Source organism: Emys orbicularis, chromosome 7, assembly GCF_028017835.1.
Source record: "Emys orbicularis isolate rEmyOrb1 chromosome 7, rEmyOrb1.hap1, whole genome shotgun sequence".
In the NCBI taxonomy this organism is placed as follows: domain Eukaryota; kingdom Metazoa; phylum Chordata; order Testudines; family Emydidae; genus Emys; species Emys orbicularis.
This window is the reverse complement of record NC_088689.1, coordinates 46828566-46849734: the sequence shown is the minus strand read 5'-3', so window position 1 is coordinate 46849734 and position 21169 is coordinate 46828566. Positions and strand designations below refer to the sequence as shown.

At 39.9% G+C, this 21169-nt stretch overlaps 2 protein-coding genes across 2 annotated transcripts in view; one reads left to right on the top strand and one right to left on the bottom strand.

The window, feature by feature from the left end:
- The window catches only part of CTNNA3 (catenin alpha 3), a 1024091-nt gene that overhangs the window by 567401 nt on the left and 435521 nt on the right, over positions 1–21169 (bottom strand). The gene's annotated exons all lie outside the window — the stretch shown is intronic.
- Positions 19565–21031, top strand: LRRTM3 (leucine rich repeat transmembrane neuronal 3). Its single transcript, XM_065408663.1, has one exon. It carries the CDS (start codon positions 19565–19567, stop codon positions 21029–21031), a length of 1467 nt encoding a protein of 488 aa, XP_065264735.1.

The window sequence follows — 21169 nt, the reverse complement described above, 5'->3', positions numbered from 1 at the left end:
CTCCCCTACAGCCAGGAACTGTTTATCACCCTGGAGCCAATACCCTCCCAACCCAGGCTCATGGACCATGAAGCCGGAGAAGGCACCTCTGGTGAATGTACCTTTGTAGCATCCAGGACACAAAAGCAGCGGTGACAGTAAGCTGAGCTTAACGGGCTCCATGCTTGCCATGGTATGGCGTCTGCGCAGAAATAAAGCGCGAAACGATTGTCTGCTGTTGCTTTCATGGAGGGAGGGGCGATTGATGACATGTACCCAAAACCACCCGTGACAATGTTTTTGCCCCATCAGGCACTGGGAGCTTAACCCAGAATTCCAATGGGCGGCGGAGACTGTAGGAACTGTGGGAGAGCTACCCACAGTGCACCACTCCGTAAGTCAATGCTAGCCACGGTAGTGAGGATGCACTCTGCTGACTTAATGCGCTTAGTGTGGACATACGCAATCGACTTCTATAAAATCGACCTAATTTCGTAGTGTAGACATACCCTTACTTTATGAACATCTTGGACGAAGTAACAAGAGTATTATTCTTTATATTCTGTTTTGTGAAATCTTATCCTGCTGTGAAGCTGTGCAGAAGCTTTATGAGAAGACTTACAGAGAGGCAGAGTTTGGCAGCAGACACCATTGAGTTCATGATAGTTGAGCTCCTCAAGAATCTAAATATATTTTGTCTTTTTCTTTACTGTATGCCTATGCCCCATGGACCATGAAGCCGGAGAAGGCACCTCTGGTGAATGTACCTTTGTAGCATCCAGGACACCAAAGCAGCGGTGACAGTAAGCTGAGCTTAACGGGCTCCATGCTTGCCATGGTATGGCGTCTGCGCAGAAATAAAGCGCGAAACGATTGTCTGCTGTTGCTTTCACGGAGGGAGGGGCGACTGATGACATGTACCCAAAACCACCCGTGACAATGTTTTTGCCCCATCAGGCACTGGGAGCTTAACCCAGAATTCCAATGGGCGGCGGAGACTGCAGGAACTGTGGGAGAGCTACCCACAGTGCACCACTCCGTAAGTCAATGCTAGCCACGGTAGTGAGGATGCACTCTGCTGACTTAATGCGCTTAGTGTGGACATACGCAATCGACTTCTATAAAATCGACCTAATTTCGTAGTGTAGACATACCCTTACTTTATGAACATCTTGGACGAAGTAACAAGAGTATTATTCTTTATATTCTGTTTTGTGAAATCTTATCCTGCTGTGAAGCTGTGCAGAAGCTTTATGAGAAGACTTACAGAGAGGCAGAGTTTGGCAGCAGACACCATTGAGTTCATGATAGTTGAGCTCCTCAAGAATCTAAATATATTTTGTCTTTTTCTTTACTGTATGCCTATGCCCCATGTTGCATCTAATTTGCAAGAGATAATACAAGCTGCTGCCTGCCACAAACTGCTGTGCAACCAGAATGCTAGCATTTTGCATCATGTATGCTTTATAAATCAGGCAAAATATAATCTCTCTTAAAACTCTAAATAAAAAGTTGATCAGCTCACAGACTGGATTAGCCAGCTGGACAGCATAGCACAAAAGACAAAGATAACATGGGCAAAGTTAAGCAACTCTTCCATTGCAACAAATCACAACAGGAAAACAATAAAATATTGTATAACAAGACTGAAATACTAGAAAAGTCAGTGAAAGTTAATTGACAACGTTTTGAAATGGCAGAAAGGGAAGAGGAGAAAGAGGACTAATTCTGGGCCTTAACCACAAAAATCATCCATCCGTCCCTTAAAAATACCTGTGTGTATATACATAGAATACATGAAACTCGGATAAACCCCAAATACGAGTACACATATATACTTAAATACCACAATTTTTTCTCTCATTATTGCCTTATTAGGCCTGGCTAAGGCAGCCATGTTAATGTCCGTAGGATGTGACACAGCAAATCATCTCACACACTCAATCCCAAACTGAAGTGTAAACAACAAACGTAAGAATCCATCATGCCCAAAAATCAGCCACTAGATATTAGTTTACTAGGAAGAAAAAAGACCTTAACTTTATTTCTGAGTCTCTATTCTCTCGATAATAAATCTTGTCAGTTTGTATTATGCATAAATTCGGTAACTAATATGAAACAAGTTCTCTAATAAAATAGAGAATTCAGCTTCCCACAAGTGCAAGATAAACAAAAATAAATTACAGTATTGAATTATAGTACATATACAAAGCAATTTCCCTAAGCCAATCTCCAACGGCAATAATCCCCTGAAACTGCTGAGGTGAGTAGCCCAACCCTACAAAATTGCAACAAACCACAACAGGTTATCATTAGAAGATTGCTTCCACCTTGGCATATATTTGCTGAGTTTCAGTGAGATAATATAGTCATACTAGAGCTGGCTAGGAATTTCTCAACTTAAGGTTTTTCCTTGGAAAATGCCCATTTTTAATCAATAAAACTTTTGTGGGAAAGGGTCACTTCCAACAATTATTTAAGAAAAAAATTCAAAATGACCATTGACATTTTCTAAATGAGAAATTCCAATTTTCCAGTACAAATAACTTCTCATTTTAAACTAAGCTAATTATTGTTAAAAAAAAAATTGTCAAAGTTGAAATGAAATGTTCTGAAACATTTTACCAACCCAAACCAATTTCTTTTTATTATTTGTCCATGAAAGTTTGAGATTTTCACTTTTTATCCTGCTACATAATGGGTGTATATATATATATATATATATATATATATATATATATATATATATATATATATATATATATATATATATATCACAATTTTCACTGCTCTTGTGGGAGGACAGATTTTCCCACTGGCAGTTGATGATCTTAGCTGATGACTTTCACATGTTTTTTGCTGGTTTATTTTTTCAAAATAATTACTGTTAATTTAGAGCTCAATGATGCCAAGACCTACACAGGTGCCCAAGATAAGTGAGAGACAGCAAGGAGCCTGGTCCCCACACCCTTCCTTGTATACACACACTCATTGTACTTGTATCTAGGGACCTGCACTGCTATCCTTGCGCTTCCTGAGTCTAGTGCAAGAGTCCCCCGGAGTGAGTGAGGCCCTGGCCCCTCCCAGAGAGATCAGCAAAGACAGGAGAGAGGAGGGAGATCCAGAGACTCAATGAAAGAATCCTGTGACACAAGGGAGGGGAGCCCAACAGACAGAAGAAATGTGTCTCAGTCTCAAAAGGCAAAATGATTCATCCTTTCCCCTGAACTTCCCAAAGGAAGCTGAGAGAGCCACTTTCAGAAAGAATGAGACTGGATGATTCTGTTTTTCTCTCTGGTGTCAAAGGAATAAAATTCCCTGCCAAGCTTGTAGTAGGAAGAGAAAAATTAAAATGCTTACTGGGCCAGATTTAAGGATAAAAGTAGTTGGAAGCCTTAGAGATTTTCCAGACTGGCAGACATGATACCCTTATTTATGGCAAGGATTTTAAAGCCTGTTATTTTATAAGAACTTAAAAGATACAGGAAAGGTGGGGTCTTTAATTAGTGGAAAGCATCCTTTTCATCCAGACACAAAATCACAGTGCTCTCCTCATTATGAGGAGTCCGGCCACGTTACAAGCTGAGATACAAAGGAGATTTCAAAGGAGATAGCAGTAGGGTAAGCTAACTTGCAATGAGTGAATATTCTGGAAGTGGAACTGGACATTGCCATCTTGGTGGGAGAACTAAAAATTCACCTAACTATTCTCTTAAGGATCCCACATAGATAGTGAACAGAGGTGGCAAGTTGCCCAGCTACAAATTCACAGAACTTTTCAAGTCATCTTTTCCAGGGAGACTTCAGGACTAGTGCTGCTCCTCACTGATTAGAATGGTTTTAATCAAATTCATCCTGCCAGAGAGTTACTCGTGGGAGTCGGATGCTGCGTGGTTCCTTACTTACATTTATGTTTTCTGGAACTGAAAAACAGTCTGAACAGATTGGTAGGAGCTTATTTTTAGGCCTTCCTGAAATCATGATGGCACTTTTTTTTTTTTTTTTTTGGCTTCCGATTTGGGAAGTTCAGCAAGTTAAAAACAAAATATTAAAAAAGGAAGTTTCCTAAAGAATCCCCTCACTTCATATAGCACATTTCTGATTACGTATCTAACTAAACTTGCAGGCAACATTTTATATCATGCGCTCATTTCTTTTCTAAAAAATTTCTTTTAATAAAATGAGAGAGAAAGCCATTCAATTTGTAGGCATAATACGAAGCTTCACTTCCTCGCCTGGATCATGCTTAACTCCCGGCTATTGAAACAAGGGTCTGAGTCACAGAAAATACATTATGTTGAACAGTGCATCCAATTTTCACACATTTTAAAGCACCTTGAAAAATTGTAAGTGCTAGTTTTCCAAACACAATGCATGTTTTCATAACACACTGAATTCCTTTTCAGCTATGTGAATAGGAGGTTTGCACTTTTTAAGTGTGTTTAACCTAAAATGGGAATTGAATCCATTCAAAACAAAAGTCACAAAGAGCTAATGATGTGTACATTGTGGTTGAACTATCTGATGAAAGGCTCTGAACATTAAGGTTCTTTGGCAGCACTTATTATTGTTTCACTTATGCTTAAGTGGGACCAAGTATTCTGCAAAAAAGATAAGAATATTATCTAGTTTCCCATGGTTTCTGTAAGTGCCTCCATATCCTCTAGTGCAACATTTGTTTTTTGAACAATAATATTCAGGAAATCACAAGAGATACCTCTTGCTTTCTACAACAAAGACTCCTAGATACAGACATTAAACCCATAGGTACATTAGAAAATCCTTAAAATGATTTGACTAGCCGAAGTACACAGCTGGAGCACTATGTCCAATTTTGGTCACCAATGTATAGAAAAGATATGGAGAAACTGGAAAGGATCCAAAGGCGAGTGACAAAGATGATCAAAGGGGTGGAATGCAAGCTGTATGAGCAAAGGCTAAAAGAACTGGGTATGTTTAATTTCGAAGAGGAGATTGAGGGAAGACATGACAGCCAGCTTCAAAATACTTGAAAGGCTGCCATAAAAAAAGATGAAGAAAAGTTGCGCTCTCTTGCCAGAGAGGGCAGGACAAGAGGTAATGGGTTCAAACTACAGCATAGCAGATTTAGATTAAGGCTATATCTACACTACAGCTTTTGTCAGCATCATTTATTTTGCTCAGGGGTGTGAATAAATCACCCCTGAGCAACATAAGTTACACAGACATAAGTGCCTGTGTGGAAAGCATTATATCGGCGGGAGAGCTTCTCCCACCAACATAGCTACTGCCGCTTGTGGGGGGTTGGAGTAGTTAGGCTAATGGGAGATCTCTTTCCTGTTAGCTTAGAGCGGATACATTAGAGATTAGCATCGCTGTAAACTCTCTAGTGTAGCCACACCCTAAGTCTCAAGAAAACTTTCCTAACTGTAAGAAGAGTAGGCTAATGGAACAGAGTGCCTAGGGAGGTGGTGGAAGCTCCTTTGCTGAAGGTTTTCAACAGGAGGCTGGATAGCCACCTGTCTTGGATGTTTTAGACACAACAAATTCCGCATCTTGGCAGGGGGTTAGACTAGATGACCCTTGCGGTCCCTTCCAACCCAATGATTCTAATATATAGATTAGAGTACAACGTCACACTAGAAAACTTTCCCCAATAATGACGGACACAACAGTTACAAAGCTGTGATGAATCAGGGTGTTGATACTGTACTTCTATACTTATAGACTACTCTTGCCTCTAATATACACAGGATTCCTCACACTGCTCACTTCAATTTGCATGGATATATCAGAGGGCAAAATTGCGCCCTTAAATTGTAGGCCTAAAAAAGAAGTTGAGGATGGTGAATTATGAGGGCTTGCGTACTTCAAAATATTTAGCAGAAATGCAACCTTTCAAAAAATACATTTTTAACCACTGAGAGTTCTTTCATGGAGAGTCAGTAAGTGGTGAAAATTTCATTATCTCTTTCTCCATCCCTGTGGAACACTAATCATGATTAATTGGATACAAAAGCTCACCTCATGTTGTCAAACTGTGTTTTATTTCAAAGTTAATTAAGATGTGAGCTGAAGCTACAGTAATACAGTGTAACTCTTTAGCTTTAAATGCAGGTGTTCTATACTATAAGGAGACTGTTATTCAAGGTCCTTGCAGTAAAAACCAATAATCAGAAATCATACTTAAAAAAGATCACTCATCTGCCTAAATTCTTGCAATCTATTAGAATTGCCTGGTGCCAGCCCACTAGGTTAATCAGCATCAATGGAAATATGTGCCAAGCAAAATAAGAGTATATAGAATTTACAGGGGCATTTTCTTAAATAGTCATCTTTTGACTACAATGTAAAACATTGTACTAAATATATACATGAAAAAAAGTTTGGTATGAATTTTCCCCTCTCTGTCTCCCTCCCACCCCCTCCACCCCCCAGGGCAGCTTTTTTTGCTACAAGATCAGTGTTTGAAGTTTACCAGCAATAAGTTCATTTTCACAAACACATGGTGCTATATATGTTAAGAGTCCAGCTGGACCACTAGGAACCACTGCATCACCTGAGGCACTAAAAATCTTCCTACTGAGTCAGTAGTTGATGACCAGGCATGCAGGCCAGTAAAATGCTTTCTACAAATAAAATCACACATGTAAATCGACTAGAGTGGGGTAACATTTTTTAGCTGAAACTTTTTTCCACCAAAGAATGCAAATTTGGTCCAACAAAAACATTTTACAAATTTGTGTCAAATTCACCACATTGTTTTGCCAAAAAACCATTTTTAATTTTTTTTAACATTTTGATTCTTCAGTCAAAACAACTTTTCATTTTGAAGCTTACTTCAACTGAACTTTAAAAGCTCAACAAAGAAATAAAAAGTTTTGTAACAGGTAAAATTTTTCTTCAACTTTTTGACTCACCAAAAATTTCGAAAAAATATTTGTTTTAGGTCAACTTGAAAAAATATTCTCCCTCGGGTTTTTGGTATGTCCAGTGAACAAAAAAAATCAGTTATTTGCAGAGCTCTGGAATTGACACTTGACTGAGAAGGCCACAACCAGACTCAAATTTTGTGACAAAAAGTAAATACCCTGAGCAACAGCTCTTACTGGTGACTTTTCCCAAAACTGGATACATTTTGTTTCCCCCAAATATGCAAAAGATGTTATGGTGTCCTTTGAAATTAATGCTTTCTACTATAAAGAATGGCTGTAGATTAAATCAGTCTCTGCCACATCTCTCTCACGTTACTGCCTGCACAGGGGGTGGAGTGTAAATTATCTGGTCTTTAAATAAACACTTCTACAATAAATTTAATGAAACTAACACTTTTGAGCACCCAATACTGAATGACAAATATCACAATATTTATGCTATCCAAGTTTGTTCAAGAACATCCATATAATTTCCCTTTAAGGATGATCTATAAAATAACTTCCAAGAGTCTTCCTTCATGCATGGATGTATCCGTTAAGTTAACATATGCTCACTTGACTTTAAATCATGTAGGAACAGACGTACATTGAAATTGCCAGATCAGATCAGTCCATCTCTTCCATTTACCTATCAGACGGGCCAGTTTCAGATATTTCAGGGGGAAATGCAAAAAACAAAACAAAACACCTCTCCCCCCGCAAAAAAACCCCAAAAAAACAAAAAACAAAACACAACGAAAAAACAACAACAACGGGTAGTGGAAAATGATGCACTAACATACCCATAGGAATTTTTTTTCTAATGCCCAACAGATATTCTCCGAAGCACAAGTTATATACTTTAACTATTGTTACCCTATCTAAATAACTCCTTATACATCTAGGGCTAGATTGAGGCTTTTAATCACATCATCTCAGAAGGGGAACACTCACTTTCAGTGGTGAGGAGTGAGCAATCTGTTCTATCAATTAGGATGGAGCAAATTGTTCTCCCATACCTGCCCTGATCTTCGGGCCAATGCAAAGGTGGCGGGGGGGAGAAACAGTCATCCTGCCTTATTCTCCACTCAACTTGACCCCGTTTTTGGCACTTTGTTCTTCAGAGAGAATAGGAATGAGCAGTCTTTGTGCTCCTGTCAGTACACAGATTGCTACTGTATTTATTACTATGACATTATATTACATTACAATATGTTATATGAAAGTTGATGGGAGTTAGACACCTAACTCACAAAGATAATTTTGTGAATCCCACTAGGGACCCATCCACATCTTTAAGCTTCTAAATACCTTTGTAAACTTGGCTTTTGGTTTCAAAGATATTTTGTGGCAATGAGTTCCACACATTGTGTACAAACACTTGTGTGTGAACTGCCTTCGATTTTTATAGGATTTAAAGGAAGCTACGTCTTTGGCTAGGTCTACACTACGGGGGGGGGGGGGGTGGGGTTGACCTAAGATACGCAACTTCAGCTACGTGAATAGCGTAGCTGAAGTTGCGTATTTTAGGTCGACTTACCTGGCTGTGAGGACGGCGGCGAGTCGACCGCTGCCGCTCCACCGTCGACTCCGCTTCCACCTCTTGCCACGGTGGATTTCCGGAGTCGACGGCAAAGTGATCAGGGATCGATTTTATCGCGTCTTCACTAGATGCGATAAGTCGATCCCCAATAGATCGATTGCTACCCGCCGATCCGGCGGGTAGTGAAGACGTGCCCTTTGTGCCTATAGCAAAAAAGTTATACAAATTCCAGTATTAGCATGTGATTGATCTTTATATGAACACAGCATTCTTCCCTGATATCCTTTCTAATTATGCCAACTAAATTATGCCCATTTATCTGAAAAGTTTAATGTGCCTCCCTATGTTTTTTGTTGCAAGTTATAATTTGTATACTGATATGACAAACTTGGCGTTAAGATGGGAGTATTAAAGGTGAGAATAAAATGAAAAACTGCAAAAAAAAAATTCTGTCCATGCTCTTAATAGTGTTAGAGGAATAAATGGAAGTGATATTATTAGAAACGGCCAATTAGAAACTAGTACATCAGAGATTTGACTATTTTAGATTGTAATATGGCAAGACAATATCATATGTTACTTCTTGTTTCCTTTAATTGGGTTCTGTATTTTACTTGTTTCCCTGTATACTGGAAAAATAAAATGACATAATAAACCAAAATAAATCTGCAAAGACTAAAGTTTTTATTTTTAAATGAATTAGACTGGGAGTCTGTTTTCGTGTAAGACAATTAGCTATATATTGTACTTTAGTTTAATCGCATGGAATTAAACAGTTGAAAAACAATCTAGATAATTTTCTTGGACAGACATGACCTCAAAGGATGACAAGCTACAAGTCATTTAAACCACACATAGTTTCTTCAAAGCTTGTTTACCATATACTGTATGTTAACAGGGAAAGGGTAGAAAGGAATGGCAATATTGGATAGCTACTAAAGAAAGCTCTACACCAGCTTGTCTCTTTATTTTTTAACCAAAATGCTCTTGTATGTCCTAAGCAGCTAATAAAACAGTGACACTTAAGGCTATGTTAAAAACAGTTGATAAACTAATTAACTAACCATGGCTGTTGGTATAATTAAGATCCTCAGATCCTATTCCAAAAACACCAGCTACTATAACTAGAATATCTAGCAACCACTGTAGCTATGATAATTGGAAAAGGCTTGGTTGAATTATTAAAGACTACAGACAGTCAATAAAATTCACTTTGATGAGACAGAACAAATATTTTCTGCAGGAAAATGCCAAAAAAATATAATAAGGTTGGAGCCAAGGAAGGAGGTGACTAACAAGGCAAATATAACCATCTGAATAGATCATTTTAATGTTAGTCACAGTGTGAATGAACATAATTATATGCCTCTTTTCTGTGTTCATGTTTTTCTCTTTCAACTGCAAATCTACTCAACTGTCATGTGTAGTTCTCAAGATGTTACTAATACTTTGTGTGGTAACAGATTATTCTGCCCATCTGTGGGCTTTGTAAATGACATAACCTAGCAGTTCAAAAGTACCAAAGCTCGAGGATGAGTAAGGGTTTTAATATGGCCAGATTGGAGCATTTTTTCTCTTTATAGTTTTTAAGGAATAAATGGATACAAAGAGAAATTGAAACTGATTTGAAAATATTTTGATAGGCTAAATGAAATCGAGATATACTGCGCTCTAATTGCTTGCACCTGTATGTCTGTTTACGCAGAAGAGCAATTAAATGACTAAAAGACCTTGTAGATCAAACTAACAAGTGGTTTGGAACTAGAAAAGATAATTGTTTCTACCTACTAATTTAGAGGCTGATTCAAATTAGTGCTGAGCACCTACAACTCCCATTGAAGTCAATGGGAGTTTCCGATATAGAACACCTCCCAGGAATAGACTTAGGGACCAGTCCATCAGTCCTTACTCAGGCAAAACGCCTATAGAAGTCAAGAAATGAGAAAAGCTCACAGAATTTAGCCCTTGGTTTATCTGAAACCTTTCACTCTGTTCCAAACAATTAGATATCGCTTTCCTTATATGAAGGAGGTAATAGATATAAATATTTATTTCAAATCACCTATCTCAAATTCTGTACTGGTACAAGACACTATAACATACAACACTAAAATATAATCATTGTATCATATAGCATGACCCCAAAAGCACCCCAACATCTCCCAGACTACCCCAGGAATCCACCTACCATAAAATACTGGCCTCCCCCATCAATTATTTCAAATCCATCAAACGATCTATCAGAAAAAGCCCAAGGAAAAAGTGGACACTTGCAGTTTGGATTTCCATCTAAGCACTTATAACATGATCATCACCAGGGCCTGAAGGGCATCAATTTGTAACGCAGTGGTGAGTGCAGTCCAGAGCATGGAACCCCTTATGAGAAACATCCTTCCACTAGCCACCTTCTTTTTACACTGGGAGCTGCTAGAGCACCACTTCTGATCACATCAGTGAGGCAAGAGATGCCATACACATTGTTTATGGCTGTATATGTGAAAACCAACACCTTAAACCCCACCCAGATACGAAACAGAAGCCAGTGCCCTACTGACTACAGAGCAGTGGTGTGACATGCTCTCACTAATGTGCTCTCTCTATATATTAATTCCTATTCAATAATTGTTGAATTCTGCCTCAACTGTTCACACTAAGAAGTACTTTACTCTGTAAGCAGCCCCTTGCAGAGTCAGATTATTCTCAGCTTGAATTATGGTGGCAGAGTCAGGTTCTAAATGGGCAGCCACATTAAACATAACTGGATACAATTTCCCTCAAACAGGGATTAATGGTCAGTAGAATACACAGAGCCAACATCAGGGACTTGTGAGATTGAGGAGAATAAAGCAAATAGGAAAAACAAAATATATTAGCACTATAAAGAACACTTGATCCAAGTAGTATCAATGAAACTCACAAACTGACCCCACCAACTCTATCACCACCATCATTCTATTTCTATTCATAGAACCTGAATTCATTATGGTCCCCCACTAATTGGGAGGACTATCTGGAATATATAGTGTGGGAAACATAGCAAACTGAGGTGGAAGATAGAAATGGGCCATTCTGTGCCATCTTTCCACTAGAGGTGGAGGGAAAATGGTATATATTTTCTGCAAAAATTTCTAAACAAAATAAAAAACAAATAATTTTCTGTGGAATTTTGGGAGATTTTCAAAACGGGGGCTGGATTTCTTTGTCCTACTGTCCTCTGAAAGAAAGAAGTCCTGAGATGAATGGGAAATGTCACTTTTGATAACCTAAGGATCAAGGAAATGGTATATAATTAAAAAGAAAAATTCTGTATCTTTATATTTAAACTAGTGATGCTGATATATAACAAAACTTGTTTATTACTATGTCCTCACCTTGGATATTGTGTTCATTTGGGGTCACTCTATCACAGAAAAGATTCAACAGAAATAAAAGAACCCGAGAGGTGGGTGATGCAAATGACTAGGGACATCAAAGGACCTCTGTATAGAGATTTTCAAAATACTGTGACTGTTCAATTCAGAGAAAAGACAAATAAGATGGGACATGATAGAGGTATGGAAAATAATGAATGTTACAGGCAAAGCCAAACGTTATCCTATTTGCCCTTTCCTTATATCAAAGGTAAATGTCACTAACCCCATTTCACAGATTGAGAAAGAGAGACTCAGAGGTGGTAAGTGACATGCCCAAGGTCACAAAGCAAGTCTGCGCTAGCAGCAAGATTAATGCAGGGTTTATGGCTCCCACTCCCATGCCTAATTCACTAGACCACACTTTTTGCCAACTGTCTCACCCGTATAGTGGGGATTTCACCTCACCCAAAAGGCGTTCCTGAACTGACCTCACACAGATGCTGATGATTCATTGCCTGCATCATATGGTAAGGAGTCTAGAAAGCGTTATCTGGAAAGGCAAGAAGCAAGTGCACATTAAATGTCTAATAGGTAACATGTCTGAGGCACTCTGGCCCAATCCCTTAGCCACAACACTGATGAAATGGAAAGTATGTGGAAACATAATGTATGTCTATGCTTCATGTTGCACAGGGGCAACTGTAGAAGTTTCAACAGCCTCAGGGAATCCCACACAGGGTCGCCGAGAGCGGGTTCGGGCCCCAGTGAAATTTTTTTTTCGGGCCCCCCAGCAATGGTGGACCGGCTAAACAGGGCCAACGAGGGGTGGGGGAGCCGGGGAAGCCGGGCCCTGGGCCCCCTTCTGGACCACCGGGCCCCGGTAATTTGTACCAGCTTCCCCCCCCTCTTGTCGGCCCTGATCCCACGTCTAGTCAACACCTCTGGCTGGAAGAGCTCAGTGTCTGACAGGAAAGGAACCACTGTCGGGATGATAGTAGTGCTGTACACACCACTTCCACTGGTCCTCAGCCAACTGTGCCATCTATTCCTGCTCTTTGCCAACAGGGGAGAGGAACATAATCCAGACTCTCCCTCTCTGCTACCACAGTTAAACTTCTGCAGCATTCACCCAATGGCAATCTGGCTCCCCAAGAATTAGGTTTGTCACCTTTGCCACCCACCACACTCTGCTACTGATACGCATACTGCATCTGGAGAAATCTCACAGCAGCCTAGAGATGTGATGCCCCTAAGAGAACTAACTGGAGGGAAGACTGATCTCATAGATGGCTACCACTAAGTTCTGAAGAACAAATGTGAAGTGTGTGCACTACATGAGCAACCAGACAGCAGGCACTCTTCCAGCAAACACTAGAGTGGACCCACACAAAGGCAGAGGCTGCAGACACAGTCCCAAGCATCCATTGTTGAGACCACCTGCCAGCTTACAGCTTGCTACCTGCAGGGCACCCAAAGCTTTCAACCCTCACCCATTCATACTGTACAAGTGGGAAGCTACCACAATGGAATGTTGATGACATTTCATAATACCTGTTGAACCTAGGCTCTGTACTTCTGCTGCTCATATCCCTCTTTTAACTGAGATGCCGCATAACCAGTGAGAGTGTGCCACTACTAAACAACTGAAAAAAAAAGTTCCCCATCATCACTATGAGTAACTGGGAGTTTTGTATTTCCAAGTGATCATATCACCAGATGTAACAATTGAGGGAAGCTGCCAACTCTCAAGGCAACTTCAGTATCATAGTATAAGAAACCCAAGAGGAATATCACAGTCCCCTGCAAGCATGTAGGAGTCATGGTATGATCCTGGAAATCTAGTCATTGCATGTCATGAGCACAATCTTGGCATCACGTTCATTGAACAGGTATGCTTCCCATTCTTGTAAGCAACAGGGCACCACAGAGACCTCTGTGTTCCATCCACAGTGCACATAATGAAGGAATGTTTGCAACTGCATAAATCCTTGCATCATTTTGGTCTTGTGTGTAACCGTGCATGGAGAACACGATGCCTTTTGTAGCCCTGCATGGAATTGAGGAAATCCTGGGGGTATACAGAGGCCATGACTGACTGATGTGGGTAATCCCAGTGTCCTCTGAAAGCACTCAAAGCCTAGGAGGCCAAATACAGCGAGTGACTGGTACAGTGAAGGAGCATGGCTCCCCTCCTGCTTCAGGTCCCTCTTCAGCTCATCACAGAGCCTGTACCTCTGGATGATTTAACCCTCAGTGAGGGCAAGGAATATTAGCCGTACAAGGGAAGCTCTTCTTTGGAGACTGAGCCTCCCTTGCCTAACACCTCCTTTATCTCAGTTACCTCATTATGTAAAAACCCAGCATGTTCAGGTACTGCACTGAAGTCTCATTTTGATGCCTCCATCTATTACCATCCTCTGTAGAATCCCCCATACACCTGCATCCTGCATATGAACCCTAAACCTTCCTACCTCCTCCCTCTGCCTCACCTGTACTCTATCCTAAACCGCTGACCCTCCTCTACGTTCCTTTTCCTCTTCCTATCAGCTCTTGCCAAATCTTGTCTGTATGTCTCACTTTCCCATGCTCAGATGTTTATGTTGGGAGTTTATAGCCTGTTTGGTGTACTTAACCAGTTCTAATCTTATCTTCAAAGAACATCAGGTTCATTTAATCAGTGCCTCCAAAAATGATGAGCACATCTTATTAGACTTATCTACGTTTAATTGGACAGTGATCACACACTACAGTACAATTTAGAACAAACTACAATTGCCAACCCTCTTGATTCCTGCCTTCCTTATTGCCAAACATCGCCTCATAAAAGGCATACTTGGCCACTTCATGAATCCAAAGAGAGTAATGTGAGGATATTTGTTAACCACAGTTCTGAACAGGTAGGTATGTGTGTTTAAAAAACAAGCAAGTGTTGATAGATACAGCAACTGTATCTCTGGATACAAAACTTCTAAATCCAGAATCCTACATTATGGGATTTGTGCAGTAAGAAATGAGGGTAGTGCAGTGGGAAAGGATCATTGTGGCTTTTCAGAAGCTGAAGCAACCCGTAGCCTGTGGACTTCTTAGCAGCCTTACAGAAAATAAAAACATTTTTACCAAAAACTCATTCTGATCAAATGTTTCAACAAAAAAAGACTACCTCTTACATAGAGAACACTATATGTGAAAGATGGGAAGCCCAAGATGGCACAGGGGAATATTTACTGTTATTTTGGTGAGGAAAATCCGATAACGCTTGATTCCCTATGCTGATGTAGTCCTGGAAATATTTGTAACTGTCTTCATTTGTCTTTCTTCCCCTCGCTTGTGGGCCTCACAAATCATTTACTCCACGTGCTGCTTTCCTACCTCTATTGCCAAATGTCCAGAGAAAATGGTGCCAGATGCTGCATGTCCCAGCTGTTTTTAATGAGCCTGAAAAATTGCAAGGACTTCTTTTCTTATTGTACTTCCTAAACTGCTCCAATTCCAAACCAGCTCTATGGGGGTTACAGATACTGGGTTTCACAAAACAATATAAGGTACTTGATTCACTCCATGGCTATGCCAGCTTCCGTTAGTGTAAACCAGGTTGCTGGGCCTCTGGTGATGAAACATCCTCCCTGAGGGGTGTTGCAGCCATGCAAGGTAACCACCTACCTTGCTCCACTGAGAACCTGCAGTGAACCAGCACTGCCCCAAAAGTGGCATGGGCTGGCCCAGGCAGGAAGTGAAAATTCACTGGATGAAGCATCTGGGAGGGCAGAGTTGCTCGATCTGTCCTTTCCCAGAGGTGAATGTGTTCTGGAATGTATCTATTCCTGTTGGCTCAGGGACAAGGTGGGGGCTACAGTTTGCATTCCCTTGTGTCACTGAGGGTGTCTAGACCCCATTATCTTTTATGGCAGCATTTACATTATCCAGCAAAAAAAAAAAAGCACAAAAGAGCATATTCTATGGCAGTTTGATCACTTTCACTCTCAAGTTAGAAGTGATGGATTTGGTTCAGAGAAAGAATCAAAACAATAGAGGCAGTTTGGTAAAAAAAAAAAAAAAACACAGTTATTCACCCAGCTCTACTCCTAACACATTTTAAAATGTGACTATCTTTGTCTACACTAGGTGCTAAGTCAGGTTTAACAAGGTGCTAAGTCAGGTATAACAATGTGCTAGCACATTTGCTGTCACACTTCATTATCCCAATGTAGACAAAGCCTAGAAGAAAAAGTTAAATCTCAAAGAGTAGATGCATAGCTGTTAAGGCACAGTTCATGACTAGCGAGACGTACTGTCCTCCACAGCTTGAGTGGAATAACAATCTATGTCAAAAACAGAAATCCTGAAATCCCTGAGAAAGTCACAAAAACAAACTGACAAACTTCCAGGACTTTGGGACATCGCAGGAGACACCTTCCTACCAGACAAAGAAAAGTGACAAACATTCCATCTGAGCACTAATACCCAATTGGTGTGTGGCCCTCAAGATTTCTGCTACTTGCAGTCTCCTCTTGCTTGGAACTGTTGTTCCCAGTGGACCAGAATGGAAGATTGATTGACAAAATACAGTAAATAACTTACAATCCAATATGAATAACATCAACATTCAGGAGCAACCTTGAGGTACACTAATGCATAAATAATATAAAATTAAATTCACAATGAATTTATCAAATTTTGAGTTATTGTACTTATATGAAGACACTGCTGTACTTCAGCGGCCCCAAAATTGCAATAATCGCTCTAACATATATATCATTGTTATTACAAAAGGGAGATTTTACATAAAAGTGAAGAAAACCAGGGTGTAGAACAAGAGTCAACCAAAAAGTTTGGGTCCGATTCTTTTCTCACTGTTTTGTAAATTGGGAGGTAACTCCATTGACATCAGTTTCACCATATACCATTGTATAACAAGTGCCAATGAGATGTGAAGCAGGCCAATCATGTACAAATTCTCAGGTGCTTTCATAGCTAAGATATAGTCAGGACTTCAGTTAAAGCCTCCTGATTTTCAAAGTTTATAATTTGGCTGTAAAAATGTTATGCTGTGCTGAAACTTGGTATATAAGGTCTTATGCTGGAAGTGATTTTGGTTGCACAATTTAAACAAAATCTGTTCAGCTGTTTGAAGACACAGAAATGCAAGTGAAGAAAAAGTGGTTACCAGATACTGGCACTTTTTCTGCTTGTATAATTCAAAAAAGATTCAGTTAAGAAAATTGAACTTGACAAGCAATTAACATCATGTTCCACACTTGCTCTGTTCAGCAATGCCTCATCACTATTTTCTACTTTATAAAGTGAAAATAACAGACTATATCAGGGTGGCAGGGCTCTTTTGTTTGCTCACCCTATTGGCAATCGTTAGAATCATGAAAAAAGCTGCTGAAGTTCTGCTTACTTTTGGTGGCTGAGTCTACTCCTGAACTCAACCAGAAAGATGGGAGTGGTCCCTAAGCAGGAGGACAGAGCAGATGCTGGAGGAAAATGCTTGGGATAGCGAGCTCAGGGGATAAAGCTCTGGTTGGGGTTTATGCTGTCTGATTGTTTTTTGTTATTAGTTACTGATAAAGCCATGCCTAATAAGGGGGCATGTTAGAAAACTACCTCAGGGTTTTCATGCTCTCCTTAGAACCACAATGTGAAATGTTAGAAAGTTCCCAGTGCACTGATCACATTTCAAAATGTGGTACGTTTCAGAAGGAATTTTGTTACATGAAGCTGTATGCTTTCATCTGATTGTAAATCACAAGGGGCCACAGCCTGTAGTAAGGCACAAAATGCAGAGCCACAGTACCCCAGTGGATCACTGAAGGTATTCTGCCTCAAAGAGCTCAGAGCTCCCTAGTTGCCATTGGGGGAATGCAATCAGCACCACCCCTTTAAAGGATGTGGTATACTCTTTTGCTCTGGCTAACTTTTGCAGCGGACTGAGCATTGTTCCACCTACTCTCTACCATCTTTCGGACACATTCTTCCTTGAGGGGGAGAATCTCAGTAGCAACCCCTGTGCTATAATTCCATCATATCCTGGCACCGAGCATGCAACGGGAAAGAGGAAGGCTCCACTCCAACAGGTCACACAGGGGGAGGAGGCTCCTTAATCCCATGCAGCGGGGAAGGGGAGGGATGGAGGATTCTTGGTCTCACACATAAGAGTTGGCCACAAATGTATTTATAGCTTTATTTTTATGTTCTTTAGATTGTACAGAAGTAAAAATCTATTCCTGGGTTTTTTAAATTAAGTTATATGCTTTAAAAGTTCTTTAATTATAGTAAATGCACATTAAAAACCTTCCTAAACATGTCTTTACTTAATATGACAAAATCAGTGGGGCCAGATTCCATGTCAAATCTATTTGGTTCGTTTGCTCACAGGACTATGTTTTTAACTAAATCTAGCTTGTCTTTAAAATAGTTAATATTGTGATAGCAAGTTATGAAATAAAATGAACCTGAGACTTTTATCCCCAACCTCCTTTCCACTGTGATTTTTTTTAAAAAGGCAAAAGGCAAAATTATAGCCTAAAAATATTTGTCATGATATAAATAGTCTATCCTTGTTAAAATGCTGGAATACAGGCACACTAAGTAGTTGATGCTGCATTAAAAAGTAGTGAGTTATTGTGAAAACCGTGTGTGTGTGTGTGTGTGTGTTTTAAAAATCTTTGACAGAATCAAAAGAGACAGATGATTTGAAATAGTCTGAAATTTGCGTTAGTTCACACTGAAGCTGACCACTCCACTCTCATTTAGTTACCCAGAACAATCACATTTCCCAGCAGAGTTTACTCATTTGCAAGATAAAAGAAAGACATTTCTGCACATGCCCATAATATTCTTCACCACTGGGGGCAGCTATACATAAGACTGCATTCACTGAAACCAAAGCAACAGTCGGAGGAGCTTTCAGAATGACAGTATGCAGAAGTGAACAGAGCTTGTTCATTGTACAGTGTTATTCTGTTATTCTGTGCTCCAAAGCAGCTTCATAGCTGGATCGGGTGCTAACTACAATAACTGCTGTACTATGGAATACAGATATGTGAATTCAGATAGCTAATTGTTGCTTGGAGGAATCTATCATGCTTTCACATAAAGAGAGATTTTAAAAGCCAGGTTTCTAACTGTAAAGATGCAAAACCGTAATATCCATGAAGATCCTATTACCTAGGAAGAATCTGACATTTTGCTGTGAATGGTGTGTTGGGATTTATTTATTCTTGGAGTGTTCTGCGTGGCTGGCAAAGAATAATGTTCCAAAATCAGTCCATCTCCCAAGGGGTCCAATTTTTCTTCCTGGGTGTCAGCAAGCCCTGACTCACAACAGTGCAGCTGACAGGGACTGTCATGCTTGTGGCACCCTAAGCAAAAACAAAAGACCTAAGGACGACCTTTGAACAACACAAAGGATGGGTATGTTTTTCATTTTTTTTTAAAATATACAGCTTGTAGCTTCTGCATAGACCCTGTTTTAATTGTTCTATTGACTTATCTTGATATGATTTAGGATCATAGTTAAAATGTCTATTGATTACATTTATTTAAACTATTTTACAATATTTATAAAGACATTTTTTTAAATCTGAGTAAAAAAATAATGTGCAAAGTAGCTGTCAAGCTAGAAAATTTTTAAATGATTTTTAAAAGAAAGATTCTAAGCATGATTTTTAAAATGACTGATCTTTTGGGGGGATAACTTTTCTAAGTTGTTTTTATTTCCAGGTTTCAATGTAATTAGGCTACTGAGCGGATCAGCTGTAGCCCTGGTAATAGCCCCTACTGTATTACTGACAATGCTTTCTTCTGCTGAACGAGGATGCCCTAAGAGCTGTAGGTGTGAAGGAAAAATGGTGTATTGTGAATCTCAGAAATTACAAGAGATACCCTTGACTATATCTGCTGGTTGTTTAGGTTTGTCTCTTCGCTATAACAGCCTCCAAAAACTAAAACATAATCAATTTAAAGGTCTAAATCAGCTCACCTGGCTGTATCTAGACCATAACCACATCAGCAATATTGACGAAAATGCTTTCAATGGAATACGCAGACTAAAAGAGTTGATCCTGAGTTCCAACAGAATCACATATTTTCTTAATAATACCTTCAGACCTGTGACAAATCTCCGTAACTTGGATCTGTCATACAATCAGCTGCAGTCTCTGGGATCTGAACAGTTCAGGGGCTTAAGGAAGCTGCTGAGTTTACATTTGCGATCCAATTCCCTAAGAACCATCCCTGTTCGAATATTCCAAGATTGTAGGAACCTTGAACTTCTGGACCTGGGTTACAATCGCATCCGAAGTTTAGCAAGGAATGTCTTTGCAGGCATGATCAGGTTGAAGGAGCTTCACCTGGAGCACAATCAGTTTTCTAAGCTCAACCTGGCACTTTTTCCAAGACTAGTCAGCCTTCAAAACCTTTATTTACAGTGGAATAAAATCAGTGTGATAGGACAAACTATGTCCTGGACCTGGAGCTCATTACAAAGGCTTGATTTATCTGGCAATGAAATAGAAGCTTTCAGTGGACCTAGTGTTTTTCAGTGTGTGCCCAATTTACAGCGCCTCAACCTGGATTCAAACAAGCTCACATTTATTGGTCAAGAAATTTTGGATTCTTGGATATCCCTCAATGATATCAGCCTTGCTGGGAATATATGGGAATGCAGCAGAAACATTTGCTCTCTGGTAAACTGGCTAAAAAGTTTTAAAGGGCTGAGGGAAAATACAATTATCTGTGCCAGCCCCAAAGAGCTGCAAGGGGTGAATGTTATTGATGCAGTGAAAAACTACAGCATCTGTGGCAAAAGTACTACAGAGAGGTTTGAATTAGCAAGAGCTCCCCCAAAGCCAACATTTAAACCAAAACTCACCAGGCCTAAACATGACAGCAAGCCTCCTCTGCTCCCAACTATCGGAGCCACCGAATCCAGCTCAGAACTCGAGCACGACACAGAACACATCTCCTTTCATAAAATCATAGCAGGGAGTGTGGCCCTTTTTTTGTCCGTGCTTGTGATCCTGCTGGTAATCTATGTGTCATGGAAGCGTTACCCAGCCAGTATGAAGCAGCTGCAGCAACACTCTCTCATGCGAAGGCACAGGAAAAAAAAAAGACAGTCACTGAAGCAAATGACTCCAACCACACAGGAATTTTATGTAGATTATAAACCTACCAACACTGAAACCAGTGAGATGTTGCTGAATGGAACAGGACCCTGCACGTATAACAAATCAGGCTCCAGGGAATGTGAGGTATGAACCATTGTGATAAAAAAGCTTTTAAAAGCTGGGAAATAGTGGTGCTTTATTGAACTCTAGTGACTATAAAGGGAACATGGGTTTTTTTCACTCTTTTGGCACAGCACTTCCATGTCACTTTTTGGGTACATTCATAAT

Excerpts from the sequence above, each read along its gene's own strand:
- LRRTM3 (XM_065408663.1), top strand. The coding sequence starts at position 19,565 with ATGCTTTCTTCTGCTGAACGAGGATGCCCTAAGAGCTGTAGGTGTGAA.